We start from the raw sequence: 16,879 nt of genomic DNA on the forward strand, positions 1-16,879 counted from the left end.
CTGAAGATTCTGGAGGACTGAGAGTGGTTGGCAATACCTTCACCAATTTAAGCAAATATTTTCTCCTCCCTCCCTCCTTTGTCTCTCCCTCCCTCCCTCCCTCCCTGCCTTTCTTCCTTTCTTCTTCTCTTCTCTTTTTCCTTCCCTCCTTCCCTCCTTCCTTTCTTTTCCTGCCCTCCCCTTTCCTTTCCCTTCCTCTCCTTTGCTTTTTACTTTTTCTCCTTCCTTCCTTCCTTCCTTCCTTCCTTCCTTCCTTCCCTCCTTCCTTCCCTCCTTCCCTCCTTCCTTCCTTCCCTCCTTCCTTCCTTCCCTCCCTCCTTCCTTCCTTCCCTCCTTCCTTCCTTCCCTACCACCTTCCTTCCTCCCATCTTGCTTTGCTTGTCTTGCTTTGCTTTGTTTTTTTTCTTTCATTTCTTTCTTTCTCTTCCTTCCTTCCTTTTTTGTTTTTCTTCTTTCTCTTTCTCTCTCTTTCTCTCTTTATCCCTCTTTCTCTCCCTCTTTCTTTCTTTCTTTTCTTTCTTTCTTTCATAACAGAACATTTATTATTGTTTTTTGTTTCATTTTCTCCAATATATTAAGCAGATAAAAGCAGGAATGGTTTTGATGAAGTGGACAAGAGTCTCAAGTGCTGACCACTAGGGCTGAATTGCACATCAAAAGGAATCTGAGTCATAGTCATGGAATTCTTGTTTACATTTTAAGCCACTGATAAGATTTACCTCAAAGTAAATATAAAGTGATTGAAGATAAGTGTTCTATGCAGTATTTTTTCTTTCCTTTGGGGGAAAACAAAATTTAACACAAAAGTTAGAATGCTTTCATCCTACTTGAGTTTGTTTTAAAAGGCAGCCTTTCACCGGACTAAAATGAAAATTTGAAATTTTCCCTATTAGAAATATGCTCACTTATATGATCTTGTATATCCTGGCTCCTTTTATCTTCATGTTTTTTGGTCTGCTTTCTTTTACAGCATAGGTGGAGAAGTAGGGCGAGGCCACGAAGGAAGTTACGTGGGCAAACATTTCCGCATGGGATTCATGACAATGCCTGCTCCTCAGGACAGACTTCCCCATCCTTGCTCCAGTGGCTTTTCTGTGAGATCACAGTCACTGCACTCGGTTGGGGGCACAGACGATGACAGCAGCTGTGGCTCACGGAGACAACCACCACCCAAGCCCAAGAGGGACCCCAGCACCAAGCTGAGCACCTCATCAGAGACGGTCAGCAGCACTGCAGCCAGTAAGAGCGGGAAACCCCCTGAGAGGACTGAAGGTAAAACACGCCATACCCACGTCACCTAGAAATCTCTTTCAGATAGTACGTTCAGGTCAGCATGCCCAGGGGCAAGTGCCTTCTTCACTGGGCCACATAATCCTGCCTCTCACCCTGAAGTCCCAGAAAAGAAGAATTGAGGGGAAGGTTATTGATGTGTTGTCAAATTTCCAGAAGAATGTATTTCTGATGGTTCAGAAAGGGAAGGCAATATATGAGTTTTTTTAATTCTTTAAAGCTTCAAATTATTCAAAAATTATTCTGCCCAGAAATATATCTAAAAGTTATATTTTCTTATACTATTTATACAATTAAAGGTATTATTATTTGATTATCAAGGGGACATTTTAATTCAGGAAAATATCAAGAAAAAGCTTATAATCATTTTTAACGTTTTGGTGAATTTCCTTCCAATGAATATGAATTTATGTATTTGTGTGTGTATGTGGGTGTATACTATAATCTTAAACTCTACTTAATATCTCCAGTTTTTACCTTTACCTGCCTGTGTTTTTTCTCAGCTATGAAACATACAAATCAAATATATCCCAGCCTCCTTGCTGGTCTATGAATATAAATTAGGTCACATTAACACCAGATCTCACCAGCTCTTTAGGTCTTACTTAGTAGAGTCTGAGCTTCCCTGAGTTACTCCTGAGAATTCCATGGTGGGAAAGTAGGCTTAAGTGTGCCTTGACACAAGCTATCTTGATCAGTTGGGGCTGCTATAACAAAACACCATAGCCTGGGTGGCATATAAGCAACAGCAATTTATTTCTCACGGTTCTGGAGGCTGGAAGCCTGAGAGCTCTGTTGGGGCCCACTTCCTGGTTGCAGACTGCCGACTTCTCCTTGTATGCTCAAAGGGCAGAAAGGCCTCCCTGGCCTCTTCCTAGAAGGACGCTAATCCTGTTCATGAAAGCACTGCTCTCCTTCCCTTTCTACCTCCACATACAATCATTATGGGAGTAAGTTTTCAACATTTCAATTTGGGGAGCACAAACATTCAGCTCATTGCACAGGCACATTCAGATCTTTACACAGCAAATGTGGAAAACACTTCAAGGTTCCCAATGCTGCCAGTGACCAGTTTGAGAGAGGAGTTCCACCAGGTCCCATAGCTTCTCTTCTGCCCTACTCTCCTTTCTCCACAGCAAGCTTCTCTGAGCCCCTTGGGTAACAAGTATCATATTTGCCTCAGAGAGCCACATGGTCCTTTCTTCAACTAGGCAGTGTTCGTTGTCACATGGGCTCCCTAGTCCCTCACAAAAGCCCCTTGGCCTTCTGGCCTAATCTTTCCACAGATTCTCATAGGCAGTCCAGGAGATCAGATGCCTATGAGGTATGTGCTGTCTCTTCCATCATCCTTGTCTCTCCTTTCTCTGTCACTGGTGTTCAGGTGCCTTTAGCCAAAAACAACCAGTATCTTCAGTGCATATTGAATAATACCAATAAATGCCTGGAGATAGAGTCAGTCCATAAATTCTACAAAAAAAAATCTCCTGTGCCTTCAGTTTTTCCTACTATACCTATACAAAAAATGCTTTGCATATAAGTATATGAGGTTAAGACACACAAATGAATAACGTGTATGTGTTTGCATATTTGCAAAATTGACATCATAGTGCATAGAGTCTTGCGTTTTGTATTTTCACTTCTTCTATTGTAACTAATTTCCATGAAGTGCAATTTGTCAAGAAACAACTTTAACAGAGAGAAGTGTACAGCCAAGTAATTAATCATTATCTTGTTGATGAATACTCAGACTGATTCTGTTTTGCAGCTACAATGAATAGTGCTACAATGAACATTCATGTGTGTGTGTGTGTGTGTGTGTGTGTGTATAACTGTTATCCCTCTGCCCTCTTAGAGTATTAGACATTTGATCCTTTTTCTCATGATTCAGAGTTATCAGTAAGTCCTTCAACTTGTAACACATTTTTTAGAAACAATGTATTAATAGGTGTTTAGTTAACTCAGTAGCACACTAAAAGGCCCCAGAGGCCTACCGTCTGTAAATTTTAAATGTTGTTCATAGGTTTCCTTGATACATGGTGCTTTTCATTTCTCTTTATTTTCTGCAATTCTCTGTGCAGAAGTCACCACTCTCCTACTTCTACTGCCAGAAAACTACCCAATAAATTGTGTTAGATTGTTTTCAAAAGAAAATTACTGATTTAAGAAAGTGATCACTGAAAGATGGGGGCCTGAATGCAGTCAGGAATAATTCAAGAATAAAGGGGAATAAAAGAACCACCCAAAGAGAGAAGAGAGATGAGAAGGACAAAGAAAGTAGCCAGTAAGGGATGTGTTATCAATGCCTTATTGGCAGAAATATTTCTGGAGAGAGTGTAAAATACACACCTCAGAAAAGCCCCCTTCATGGAGGGGGAGCTGGGCTACCTAGAGTGAAAGTATGGAGAAAATCATGATTACTGTCCCATAGAAGAAAAATTTGAGTGGCAATTCACTTGTCTTAAAAATAGAAGGGATTCCCATTCGTTCGGGATGTTTCATAGCTAGTTCCTGGGGCGGAGTCTCATAATTCTCTCTCAGATGTCTTCACCATCCAAGGATAGTGGGCTCCCAATGGCTACTTGTCAAGCAGAAGGCAGCAGCTCAACAAGCTTTATTTCTTCTGAAGACAAAATAGCAGATGTAGTTAAACTGCCACAGCAAAGACTTGTTAGACTTGGAAAAAATACTTGATAGGTAGTGCGCTCATTAAACACCAACTCCAAATCCAGCATTTCTCCTTAAAAAGGAGCTCTGAGGGTGTTCAGTGGGCTACATAAGTTGTTGGGACCCAGTGCAGAAATGGTAGACTTCCATAGAGAAGTCATTCTTCATGGAAATTTTACTTTCTCTTTTTTTTTTCTCTTCAGAACACTTAATAAAATGGCAATTGCAAAAGTAGATATATGCAAATCTCTTCTACCAAGTTATGACCTCAATGATAATAGCATAAAGACAGGGCTCAATTCAGGGATGGGAGAAAAATCTTGAGTCCAAATGCATGTGTATATATGTGTGTACTCAGAGCCAAAATTATTAATATATAAATATGTAGATTGTTCTTTTATGAACTCTCAGTTCTGTATAATTGTGCTATAACTGGAGTTCATTACAGAGCCATATGTTTTCTTTATAATTTTTCTAGCTATCAACAGTATAACACAGATAAAAAATGACTTTTATAAATCTTAGCCTGTCTTTTCTTTTTACATTAAATGCCAGCAAAATCAAAATATTGATTCAGTGGCATTAGAATGATTGCCATGGTAACTGGCTTCTATTTAAGTAAGGGATTATGACTTCCCTGTGGATGAAAGTAAAAAGAACTGGACTCTACAAAATGGCTTTTCAGAGTAGAAAAAAATAAAACTGTTGAGCACAAACAAAAAAAATCACATACCAAAAAAGTATAATTTAGTGTTTAAAAATCGTAACTCTGTTACCTTAAAAATATGTGTTTACTGTTCTATTTTCAGATTATCTAAAACAGAAACACCTTTAAAAAATTTATATAGTGGTGAGCATAAACTGGCAATCAGTATACTATAAATATTTTAATTACCCCTTTTTATTGCTTCAGTGTGGTTCCTGCTTATTTTGAGGAAAGATTAGATGATATAAAGGGGGTTAAGTAGAAAGAGTGAGAGGCCCTATGAGCTGTGTCTCATGTGTGACCCAGCAAAAGGAGGGAGTGTGCACCCTCACATTGGTCATCCCCATTCCTCAGGTAAACACATAGCCGATTCCTCGATAATGTCATTGTTAGAAATGCTGTCTAGTTTAGGCAAAAGAGACTGTACTTAGGATCAACAGGCAAACATTGACTTTAGGCAAGTGATCCAATGGGACTGTTTCTTTACCTTTAAAGTGATTGTGAATAATAGGAAAATTGATCAGATCCTGCATCCCTCACAGCTTTAGGACAACCTAGTGAACTAATGCCAATGATTGTGCATGGTACAAAGAAGGTGTCGTACAAATAGAGCTGAATACCTTTTTGAATCACCACTTCTAATAGGCCTGAATAACATGAAATTTTGGTCTGGTATAGCACATATATTAAAAACAAAGAGGAGGCCGGGCATGGTGGCCGACACTTGTAATCCCAGCACTTTGGGAGGCCGAGGCGGGCGGATCACGAGGTCAGGAGATCGAGACCATGGTGAAACCCCGTCTCTACTAAAAATACAAAAAAATTAGCCGGGCGTGGTGGCGGGCGCCTGTAGTCCCAGCTACTCGGAGAGGCTGAGGCAGGAGAATGGCGTGAACCCGGGAGGCAGAGCTTGCAGTGAGCCGAGATCGCGCCACTGCACACCAGCCTGGGTGACAGAGTGAGACTCCGTCTCAAAAAAAAAAAACAAAAAAAAAAACAGAGGAAAAGAAAAGATACGTACATCTACTTCGCATGTTAGAGCCTTAATTTTACATCTAGCTATTGCCAAAATATGAAAGATAAGCACTAGAGAGGATGTGGGGAAAAGACAGCCCTTATACACTATTGATAGACATTAAGATAGCCATTAAGGAATAGTGAATAGAGCAAAAATTTAAAATAGAACTACCATGTGATCCAGCAATCCCACTACTGGGTACACTTCCGAGGAAACCAGTATGTTGAAGAGACGTCTTTACTCTCATGTTTATTGCAGCATGAGCTGTATCTTCACAATAGCCAAGATATGGAATCAACCTCAGTGCCCCTTAACAGATAAATAGATAAAGAAAATGTCATTCAACACACACACACACACACACACACACACACACACACACAAAATAGAATACTATTTAGCCATAAAAAGGAATAAAACCCTGACATTTTTGGCAACATGGATGGGCCTGGAAGACATTATGTAAAATGAAATTAGCTAAGCACAGAAAGACAGATACTGTTTGATCTTACATGTAAAGTGTAAAAAAGTTAATCCTGTAGAAGTAAAGAGTAGCCTGGTGATCACCAGGGGCTAGGGCAGGAGTGGGTGAAAGTTTTGGTCAAAGGATACAGAAATTCAGTTAGAAGGAATAAATTCAAAACATCTACGGTGCATCATGGTGACTATAGTTAATATATTGTATTGAGCATCCTTAAGAGATTTTGAGTTCTCATTACAAAAAAGTATGTGAGCTTATATATATATATATATATATATATATATATATATATATATATATATAAAAGCTTGTGAGCTAATATATATATATATATATAAATTAGCTCAATTTAGCCTTTCTACAATGTATACATATTTCAAAATAACATATTATACATGGCAAATATACACAATTTTTGCCAATTTAAATAGGCCAGGCATGGTGGCTTACACCTATAATCCCAGTACTTTAAGAGGCCTAGACAAGTGGATTATTTGAGGTCAGGAGTTTGAGACTAGCCTGGCCAACAAGGTGAAACCCCATCTGTCTAAAAATATAAAAACTAGCCAGGCATGCAGGCGGGAGCCTGTAATCCCAGCTACTCAGAAGGCTGAGGCAGGAGAATTGCTTGAACCCAGGAGGCGGAGATTGCAGTGAGCTGAGACTGTGCTGCTGCACTCAAGCCTGGGTGACAGAGTGAGACTCTGTATCAAAAATAAATAAAATGAAAATAAACAGGGAAAAGAAGCAAAAAGAATTGCACAGTGGCCCAAATAAACAGCAAAATATTCCTCAGGTGTAATAATCTTTTAACAATATTATGGCATTAAGAAATATTCCCCAGGCAAAATAACCTTTTAATAATATTGTGACATTAATAAGTATTCCCAAGGCAAAATCTTTTAATAATATATTAACATAGTATTTAGTATAAAGAATATTTTATTAACCTTTAATTATCTCTACATTTTCAAGTCTTTACCAGAACCAGCCAGGTATTCCTAACTTCCGTTTGTTATGAACTCTTCCTCAAGTTATTTTCAAACTTCTTTATTATATAATTTCATGACTGTCTCTTTACAAAGCAATCAAGAAATGCTTCTGAATTGGGATAGTTCTCCTGATTTCTGATTTTGTTTTAGACATGTTTAGTAAAGTCATGTCTTTGGAAGCAAAAATTGGGATACCCGCTACAATATTTGCAGTCATGGTTGTCGTTACAATCTTGGAATGTGTGGTTGAGCCAGCACCAAGTGAAGCCGAAGTGTGTTGTAAGTCACTGCCTTAAAAATAGAAACAAAACCTCTTTTTAAGAATTACCCGAAAAAGTAATTTAGAGCCTTTAATAATGTTGTTTCTATGCCTCCATTTATTCAGAAAATACTTTGAGTGTCTACCCTGTTCTACTGGGATCCAGCTCCAGCAACAGAGAGAACACAAATGGTCCTTTCTTTCATGTTGCTTACAGACAGTTTTGGTTCTACTTCCCTAGCATAGCCTGTTTTACTCTATCCAGGTCATAGAGCCAGCAATGAGTTAAAGGAACAATTTCTAGAAACCAGAAAATCTGGCATGACAACCACGTGCCTTTCTTTCATGTAATCGGGTGTTTATCTACAGAAGAAATGGTTTAACACATTTTAATAGTGTGCTTTTTCCTACAAAGAATATCTGTTGATTATGGCTGTTTGGTGTTGACCAACTTAAGCCAGAATTTGATTTTCTTCCAGTGTAAAATTTTAGAAGCAATCTGGAGACAGTTGAAGAAAAAGCAGTGGAAACAAGTTGAGTGTTTTTCTTGGGGAACTTACAGGTTTTCCAGATTAGAATCCTAGTTTGAGGACTTAAGTCAGCACCAGTCAGGGCCAGCCACATACTTGATTTTGCTTTCTCAGTTCCTAGTGCAGATCTGTGACACTTATAAGTGACCATAACATTTTTTAAAAGACTATTCCTGGAAGTCCTCACAAGAGCAGTCAGGTAAGAAATAAATAAAAGGCATCCAAATTGGAAAAGAGGAAGTCAAATTATCCCTGTTCACTGATGATTTGATCTCGTATCTAGAAAAACCTAAAGATACCACCAAAAAATAAAAAAAACCTCTCTATGTTTGATAAATGGATTCAGTAAAGTTCCAAGATATGAAATCAACATTCAGACATCAATAGAATTTTATATATATATATATATATATATATATATATATATATATATATATATCTAGCTCAGTAAATTTCCAAGATATGAAATCAACATTCAGACATCAATAGAATTTTATATATATCTAGCTGAGGACCAATTCAAAAAGTCAATCCCATATAATAGCTATAAAAATATCTAGGAATGTATTTCACCAAGGTAGTGAAACATCTCTATAAGGACAACTACAAAATACTGATGAAAGAAATCATAGATGACACAAATGGAAAGACATCCATGCTTATGGACTAGAAGAATCAGTATGATTAAAATGGCCATATTATCCAAAGCAATCTAGAGATTCAACACAATCCCTATCAAATTACCAATGTCATTTTTCATATAATGAGTAAAACCAATCCTAAAATTCACATGAAACCAAAAAAACAAGGCCTGAATAGCCAAAGCAATCCTTAAAAGGAACAAAACTGGGGGGATCACATTATCTGACTTTAAATTATACTGCCAAGGCTACTGCAACCAAAACAGCATGGTACTGGTATAAAAGTAAACATATAGGACAGTAGAAGGGAATAGAGAACCCAGAAATAAAGCCACCTACCTATAACTAACTGATCTTTGACAAAGTTAACAAAAATGTACACTGAGGATAGAACACTCTATTTAATGCTTCTGGGAAAATTGGATAGCCATATGCAAAAGAATGAAGCTTGTATTAGTCAGGATTCTCTAGAGGGACAGAACTGATAGGATAGATGCATATATGATGGGGAGTTTATTAAGGAGTATTGACTCACACGATCACAAGGTGAAGTCCCACAATAGGCCATCTGCAAGCTGAGGAGCAAGGAAGCCAGTTTGATTTTCAAAACCTCAAAAGTAGGGAAGCCAAAAGTGCAGCCTTCAGTCTGTGGCTGAAGACCCTGGCAAACCACTGGTGTAAGTCAAAGAGTCTAAAAGTGGAAGAACTTGGAGTCCGATGTTCAAGAGCAGAAAGCATCTAACATGGGAGAAAGATGAAGGTTGGAAGACTCAGCAAGTCAAGTCCTTCCACATTCTTCTACCTGCTTTTATTCTAGCCACACTGGCAGCTGATTAGATGGTGCCTACCAAGATTGAGGGTGGGTCTGCCTTTCCCAGTCCACTGACCCAAATGTTAATCTCTTTTGGCAACACCCTCACAGACACACCCAGGAACAATGTTTTGCATCCTTCAGTCCAATCGAATTGACACTCAGTATTAACCATCACAAAGCTGGATCCATACCTCTCAGCATATACAAAAATCAACTCAAGAAGGATTAAAGATCTAAATATAAGACCTGAAGCTATACAAGTCCTAGGAGAAAATTTAGCAAAAATGCCTCTGGACATTGGCCTAGGCAAAGAATTTTACCATGTCCTCAAAAGCAAACACAACAAAAACAAAAATAGACAAATGGGACTTAAACTAAAAAGCTTTTACACAGCAAAAGAAACAATTAACAGAGTAAACAGAGAAACTGTAGAAAAAAATATTTGCAAGCTATGCATCTGAAAAAGGCCTAACATCCAGAATCTATAAGAAACTCAAACAACTCAAGGAAAAACGAAGTAACCCCATACAAAGTAGGCAAAGGACATATATAGATACTTTTCAAGAGAAGACATACAAGCAACCAATAAACATATGAAAAAAATGTTCAACATAACCAATCATCACGGAAATCCAAATTGAAACCACAGTATGACGTCATCTTATGCTAGTTAGAATGGCTATTATTAAAAAGTTAAAAAACGGATGTTGGCAAAGATGCAAAGAAAAGGGAACATTATACACTGTCAGTTGGAATATGTATTAATACAACCTTTATGGAAAATTGTATGGGCATTTCTTAAAGAAGTAAAACTAGAACTGCCGTTTGATGCTGCAATCCCACTACTGGGTATATACCCAAAGGGAAAGAAAACATTTCATCAAATGTTTTCTTTTGTTTTAATCCATTAAATTTGTGGTAGTTCGTTACACACTTGTATGTTTATCACAGCACTATTCACAATAGCAAAGATACAGAATCAACCTAAGTGTCCATCAATGGAGGATTGAATAAAGAAAATGCAGCATACACATAGAAATGGATCATAGAATACTACATAGCTATAACAATGAATGAAATGTCTTTTCTAGCAGGTTAGATGGAACTGGAAGTCACCCTAAGTGAAATAACTCAGAAACAGGAAGTCATATACTTCATGTTCTCACTTATAAGTGGGAGCCAAACAATGGGTACACACGGACAAACAGTAAAATAATAGACAACATTGGAGACTCCAAGAGGTAGAAGGATGGATGGGGGTGAGGGTTGAAAAATCATCTAGTGGATACAGTGTACACTATTTTAATGATGGGTACAATAAAAGCCCAGCACACGGATTTGGTTTCATATCAGTGCTGCAGACATTAGCATTCTTTCTCTTCCTCAGCCTCAGTTTTCTCTCTGTAAGATGGAAATAACAATACTCACCATACGTGGTAGGCAGAATTCTAAGACAGTATTCAAGATTCCCCCACTCCCTGCTGTACTACTCCTGTATCATCTTTGGACCTGAGGCACCATTGCTGGCTTAAAGATAGAGGGGCCATGTGGTAAGGCACATGGGCAGCCTCTGAGATTTGAGAGCAGCACCATGGCTGAAAGTCAGCAAGAAAGCTGGGACCTGGTTTTGTAACTGCAAGGAACTGAATTCTGCCAACAATGAGTGAGCCTGGAAGTAGATTTTCCCCTGGAACCTCCAAACGAAGATTCAGCTTGGCTGCTACCTTTATTTGAGCTTGTGGGACCCTGAGCAGAGAACGTAGCCTTTTGGATTCTGGCTGTGCCCAGACATCTGATCTACAGAAGTGTGAGCTAGTAAAGGTATTGATTTTTAAGCTGCTAAATTTGTGATCACTTGTTAAGCAGCAATAAAAAAAAATCCATCTTACAAAGTTTCTAGGCAGAGAAAAGCAAGTTAGCAAAGCACCTGGCTTAGTGTCTGACAAATAGCAGATGCTTGATAACCTTACTTCCCTTCCCGTCATTGCTAGGCTGTATTCTTAGGTAGGGGAGGGTGGTTAAGACAACAGCAGTGACTTCCCAAATGTCCCTGGCCAGACTTTGAAAATAAATGAGATGATAGAGGCTCAGCAAATACTGACATATGTAGCCGTTTGAATAGCTGCTTAGCTTTTTCTGAATTTATTTGGCTCTTCTGAAAGAGTCTTTCCTTTTTCAGCAGCATTTTTTGTTCCTTCAAATGGCTCAGCAATGGCTTTTCTGGTGGCTTTTTGACAGGCTTGTCTAGGTGGCTGCAACTTGCCTGGTTAATGCCTTTGTTCACATAGCAAGTGACACTTGTTCTTCATAGTGTGCCCCCAAGAAGTGCTCAAAACCCTGTTTAGCACTATACTAATAAAGCATAAAGAAGGAGGAAAACAAACTCTCAAAATCTCCATTGTTTTGGCATGGGATAGTGTTCTAATGTGTATTCTTGTTTTATGAGGAAAGGATGTAGGAGATTATCACTGAAGGCCCACATTCCTGGATTTCTCTTCCCAGGTTGGCAGAATCAGATGCTGCTAGGCTTCCTAGTGTAAGACCCATCTGTCAAACCAGGCACTGCTCAGATGGAGATGGAGTTGCACATCTACCATGTGTGATCTTTTTCTAAACGTACCCCGAGGCTCATGAATGAAACAGTTTGCAAGTCAAGTCATCATGCAATACATCTTTCTCTCGGTTCTTGCCATGGTTGTTGTCCAGTCCAAAGAATACCCTGCCTTTTTACTGGTCTCACCCAACATCCTCCTATGAAGTTCAGCATTGGCCTAGTTTGTTCAGTGTCTTAGATTCATAATATGACTCATTACCCATGTTGTTGGCACAGATGGAGCCTTCCATGAGAAACCAATAAGCCCAACGTGCCTGTGTGTCTATTGTAATCAAGCATTGATTTAGAGGTGTGTTTTATTGCTGTGTAAAGAACTACCACAAATTTAATGGATTAAAGCAACATACCTCTATTAGCTCACAGTTACCTTGGGTTAGGAGTCAGCTCAGGATTTTCCAAGGCTTCAATCTAGGGTGTCAGCTGAAGCTGGAGTCTCATCTGAGGCTCAGGGTTCTTTCTCAAGCTTACATAGCTGTTGGCAAAACTTATTTTTGTTATTTATTTATGCTATTGTAGAACATGCAGTAGCTTGCTTCTCAAGAACAGAAGAGTTTCTGGGATGTTGATTCTGTCCTTTCAGGTAAAGCCTGGACCCTCTTTGAAAGAGTTCATCTGATTAACACAGGCCCACTCAGAACAATCTACTTTATTATTATTATTCTGTGACAGAGTCTCTCTTCTCTGTTGCCCAGGCTGGGGCACAGTGGCATGATCATGGCTTATTGCAGCCTCAAACTCCTGGGCTTGAGCAATCGTCTCACCTCAGCCTCCCAAGTAGCTTGGACTACAGGTATGTGTCACCATGCTCAGCTAATTTTTCTATTTTTTGTAGAGACAAGGTCTTGTTATGTTGCCTGGGCTCGTCTCAAACTCCTGACCTCAAATGATCCTCCTGTCTTGGCCTCTCAAAATGTTGGGATTACATGTGTGGGCCACTGCACTGGGCCTAATCTCCTTTCTTATTAACTCAGAGTCAACCTGGTAAAAGCAGTAATTATAACTGGAAAATCTCTTCACCTTCTTCCATAATCCCTAACTTAATCAAAGGAATGAAATACCATCATATTCATGGTCCTGCTTCTGCACTCAATGAGAGAGAATTATATAGGGTATAAACTCCAGACGGCAGGAATCTTGTGTCCAACCTAGAATTCTGAGTTCTCAGGGTGATACTAAGAACAGGCATATATTGCTTTCCTAGAAACCATCCAACTTTCTGGTTGAATGCTTCAAAAGTCAACTCATGGAAAGTTAATGAAAACTGCAAAAGGTAAACTAAATTTCTATGGGATAATAGAAATATCGCAATACAATCTAAATACTTGGCAAATAAATAGGGCAAAATATAATTCCCTTCCCTGTTTTTCTCTTTGTCTTTCCTTTGCTCCACATAATGGAAATCATCCCTCCGAAAAGTGCTTGGATTATTTTATTGGTTGGAAAAAAGTCTCATTTCCTTTGGCTTCACATGTGAGAAAATACACTCTTTAGTCCAGCAGTCCTCAGACCAAAGAACTTCTAGAACATAAAGATCCAAGTAAAATACTGACACTAAAATGACATTAGCATTAAAATGAGAGTGTGCATAAACATCAGTCTGATCCTCACTGCTGAGTTTCCTAATTGGGAGCTCTCTTGTTGACCCAGCATGGGAACTGGTCCCCTAAATCCCTAGATAGTCATGGAACAGATAATGCACAGTGTTCTTGATACAGCAAACCCACTTCCCAGTGCTTTCACCTGTGATTCTCCAGAACCCCTGGATTGTAGGGATTGATGATGTTAATTTATGTTGTGTACCTTTCTGATCTCTGCCTGTTCTGTAGCATTTTGGTGAGAAATATGAGACTCGATGTTCCCAAGTTATACAATTCCTTAATTGCAACACCTGCATCAATTTCAGTAATGGGTGAATGGACATCAAAAAGCATGTCCACAGACGAAGTAGAGAAAGGGCAGAATACTAAATGTAACCCTCATTGCAACTTTCCCCGAAGTCTCTGTTTTTGTCTAGCCTCAAAACTATATAAAGATTGATCTCTTCTTTGCATTTATATGAAAGCATTAGAAAGTATTGTACTAAATTATTGAATTAATAATTACTAGGATTTTGTAAACAAAATGGCAGAAAGGAGTTCATAACCTGCCTTTATTAAATGACTTCCACCTCTTTATCTCTTTTCTCCTCAACTGTTTTACCTTTCCTTCATGTTTCTAGACTTCAATATGGCCCCTAAGACCTAAAGGAAATGGATGCCACCGTTCTGTTCTCAGAAGGCACCTCAGAGCTTGCCTATCTTTTCTTTTTGTTTTGTTTTTTGTTTTATGTTTGTTTGTTTGTTTTTGAGATGGAGTCTCTCTCTGTCACCCAGGCTGGAGTGAAGTGGCATGATCTCGGCTCATCACTGCAGCCTCTGCCTCCCAGGTTGAAGCCATTCTCTGCCTCAGCCTCCTGAGTAGCTGGCATTACAAGCATGAGCCACTATGTCTGACTAATTTTTGTATTTTTAGTAGAGACAGGGTTTTGCCATGCTGGACAGGGTAGTCTCAAACTCCTGACCTCATGTGATCCACCCACCGCGGCCTCCCAAAGTGCTGGGAAGACAGGCATGAACCACCGTGCCTGGCCCTTGCCTATACTTATATAAGCATGTTCCCTGGGAGATAACTTGGCTTCATTCTCATCTTTCCAACTCAGTGTTTTTATTTTATTTTTATTATTTATTTTTTGAGATGGAGTCTCACCCTGTCACCCAGGTTAGGGTGCAGTGGCACTATCTTGGCTGACTGCAACCTCTGCCTCCCGGGTTCAAGCAGTTCTCCTGCTTCAGCCTCCTGAGTAGCTAAGACTACAGGTGCCCGCCACCACACCTGGCTATTTTTTTTTGTATTTTTAGTAGAGACGAGGTTTCACCATGTTGACCAGGATGGTCTCGATCTCCTGACCTCGTGATCCCACCCACCTTGGCCTCCCAAAGTGTTGGGATTGCAGGCGTGAGCCACCGCGCCTGGCCTCAGTCAGTATTTTTTTAGAGAGTATATCTGACAAAAACATTTTTCCCATTTTATAATGTAAAGCGTTTAGTACTGTACAAAACTATAAAATTTTTTTTAATTTTAAGAAAGTGACTTTTTCTTGTTTATACTGCTACTCTCCATCTCATAGATTTAACAGTAATGGAAAGAAAGCTTTGTAATGGGTGAATGTACCCCAGAGCAGTCTGACAATGAAATTAACTCATTTGAGACTGCATCTTTGAGCAGGTGGATCCTTCAGGCCACTGTCCTGCATCCCTCCCTTCCTGCTCAGCTGGCTGCTGAAAGGCCTCCTGCACATGCTTGTTCTGCAGCCTTCACCCTCATCCAAAATCCACTGCTCTCTGATGCCCTAGCCATGACACTAAATTGAATCTTTGTTCTCTTCTCAATGGTGTCCTTTTATCCCTATCCTTTGGTATGTCACTTCAGCATTTTAGACTATGAACCTCCATACTTCCTAAATCCCGTGCTCCTTGGCTTTTTATGCCTGACCCTCTACTAATTTTCTTCTTCTTACTACTCTATTTGTCTCCTTGAGGGTGTCTGTTGTTTTGCCTGATTCTTAAATGATGTCTCTGAACTCTCACTGGCTCTCCTATCTTCTCACTCTAATCTTTGTTGAATAAATAAGTCGTGAATTCCACATTATCTCCAGATGTCTGAATCTTTACACCTACATCTATCTGTAGATATCACAGAGAGCCTTCAAACTTGTCATATGCACACTGACTCAGGCATTTCCTCCATGTTTTTTTATCTTGAAACCCAAGTTAGACACGCAAGAGCCTAATTGCATTGCGCTCCTTCACTTGCCCTGACCTCTCATCAATGATCAAGTCCAGCCAATTCTGCTCCACTTATGTCAGTATCTCCACCTGTTTGCACTTTTATGCTCCTGTCTCATTTCGGCCATCATGTTTCCCACCTGGACAATTGCATGGGCACCTAACTGGTCATCTTTCCTGCAGCTTCACTTTCACAAATCCATCATACCTATTACTTTCAGAGAGGATTTTCTCACATGTGTATCCAATTATAGCACTATTCTGCTAATTTCATCTGATCGTGTCACTATCCTGCTTATCATTTATCTGATAAAACTGAACTCATTAGCATGACCTTTTTCATCTGCTCCTGCCTATAGAGCCACACCTCCTGCCAACCATGCCTCTTACAGGCAACTCAGTCTACCTAGTTTACTCCAAACAAACCATGCTTGTTCCTGCCTCTGTGCCCTGGCTTGTAAAATTTTCTTTCTGGAGTTTCTTTTCCAAGTTATTCTCTGCAAATTTCCACTCATCTTTCAAGGAACAGGGTCAACTACGTTCTCTGTAATAACTTATGTAAGCATTTTTCTGTGATTGAACTATACTTTGTGTACAATGCCATTATATCTGCTAATATATTTTATTGTAAATATCTGCCCTTTTTTTGTATCCTAATGAGACTATACCTTAGAGACATGGACCTTGTCCTTTTGTCGTTGTACCTTTGCCTACTGCAGACGTGGGCTTAATAAGTAATAATGGGAACATTTTGAATAATGTATGTTTTCATAAATAAGTCTTTCAGGAGACTAATTGCTATGAAGAGTTAATGCACTTTCAGGCACCTTTAATGTAGAAAGAAGTTCCGATATTGGAGAGCTTAGAGAAAAGCATGGTGATTTATGATCCTCAGAGAGCAAGTGCATTTTCTCTCCATCCATCACTCAGGCCCTGCTTTGTTTGTGATACAGCAACCACTCTGAATGTTGTAAAAGATGAGATTGCTTTGCTGGCTCTTTAGGTTTGTAAAACCCTGCCTTTCTTCAGTTGTTTTGTATTTATGA

The 16,879-nt window shown here is 39.3% G+C and overlaps 1 protein-coding gene across 5 annotated transcripts in view; it reads left to right on the forward strand.

Annotated features, from left to right (window-relative positions):
* NYAP2 (neuronal tyrosine-phosphorylated phosphoinositide-3-kinase adaptor 2) overlaps window positions 1-16,879 on the forward strand; it is a 332,390-nt gene that overhangs the window by 117,445 nt on the left and 198,066 nt on the right. For all 5 annotated transcript variants that reach the window (XM_030802950.1, XM_030802949.1, XM_030802952.1 and 2 more), the window contains one exon: window positions 971-1,272. In XM_030802950.1, the coding sequence (XP_030658810.1) occupies window positions 971-1,272 (302 nt within the window). The remainder of the gene's footprint in view (window positions 1-970; window positions 1,273-16,879) is intronic.

Source organism: Nomascus leucogenys, chromosome 22a (assembly GCF_006542625.1).
Source record: "Nomascus leucogenys isolate Asia chromosome 22a, Asia_NLE_v1, whole genome shotgun sequence".
In the NCBI taxonomy this organism is placed as follows: domain Eukaryota; kingdom Metazoa; phylum Chordata; class Mammalia; order Primates; family Hylobatidae; genus Nomascus; species Nomascus leucogenys.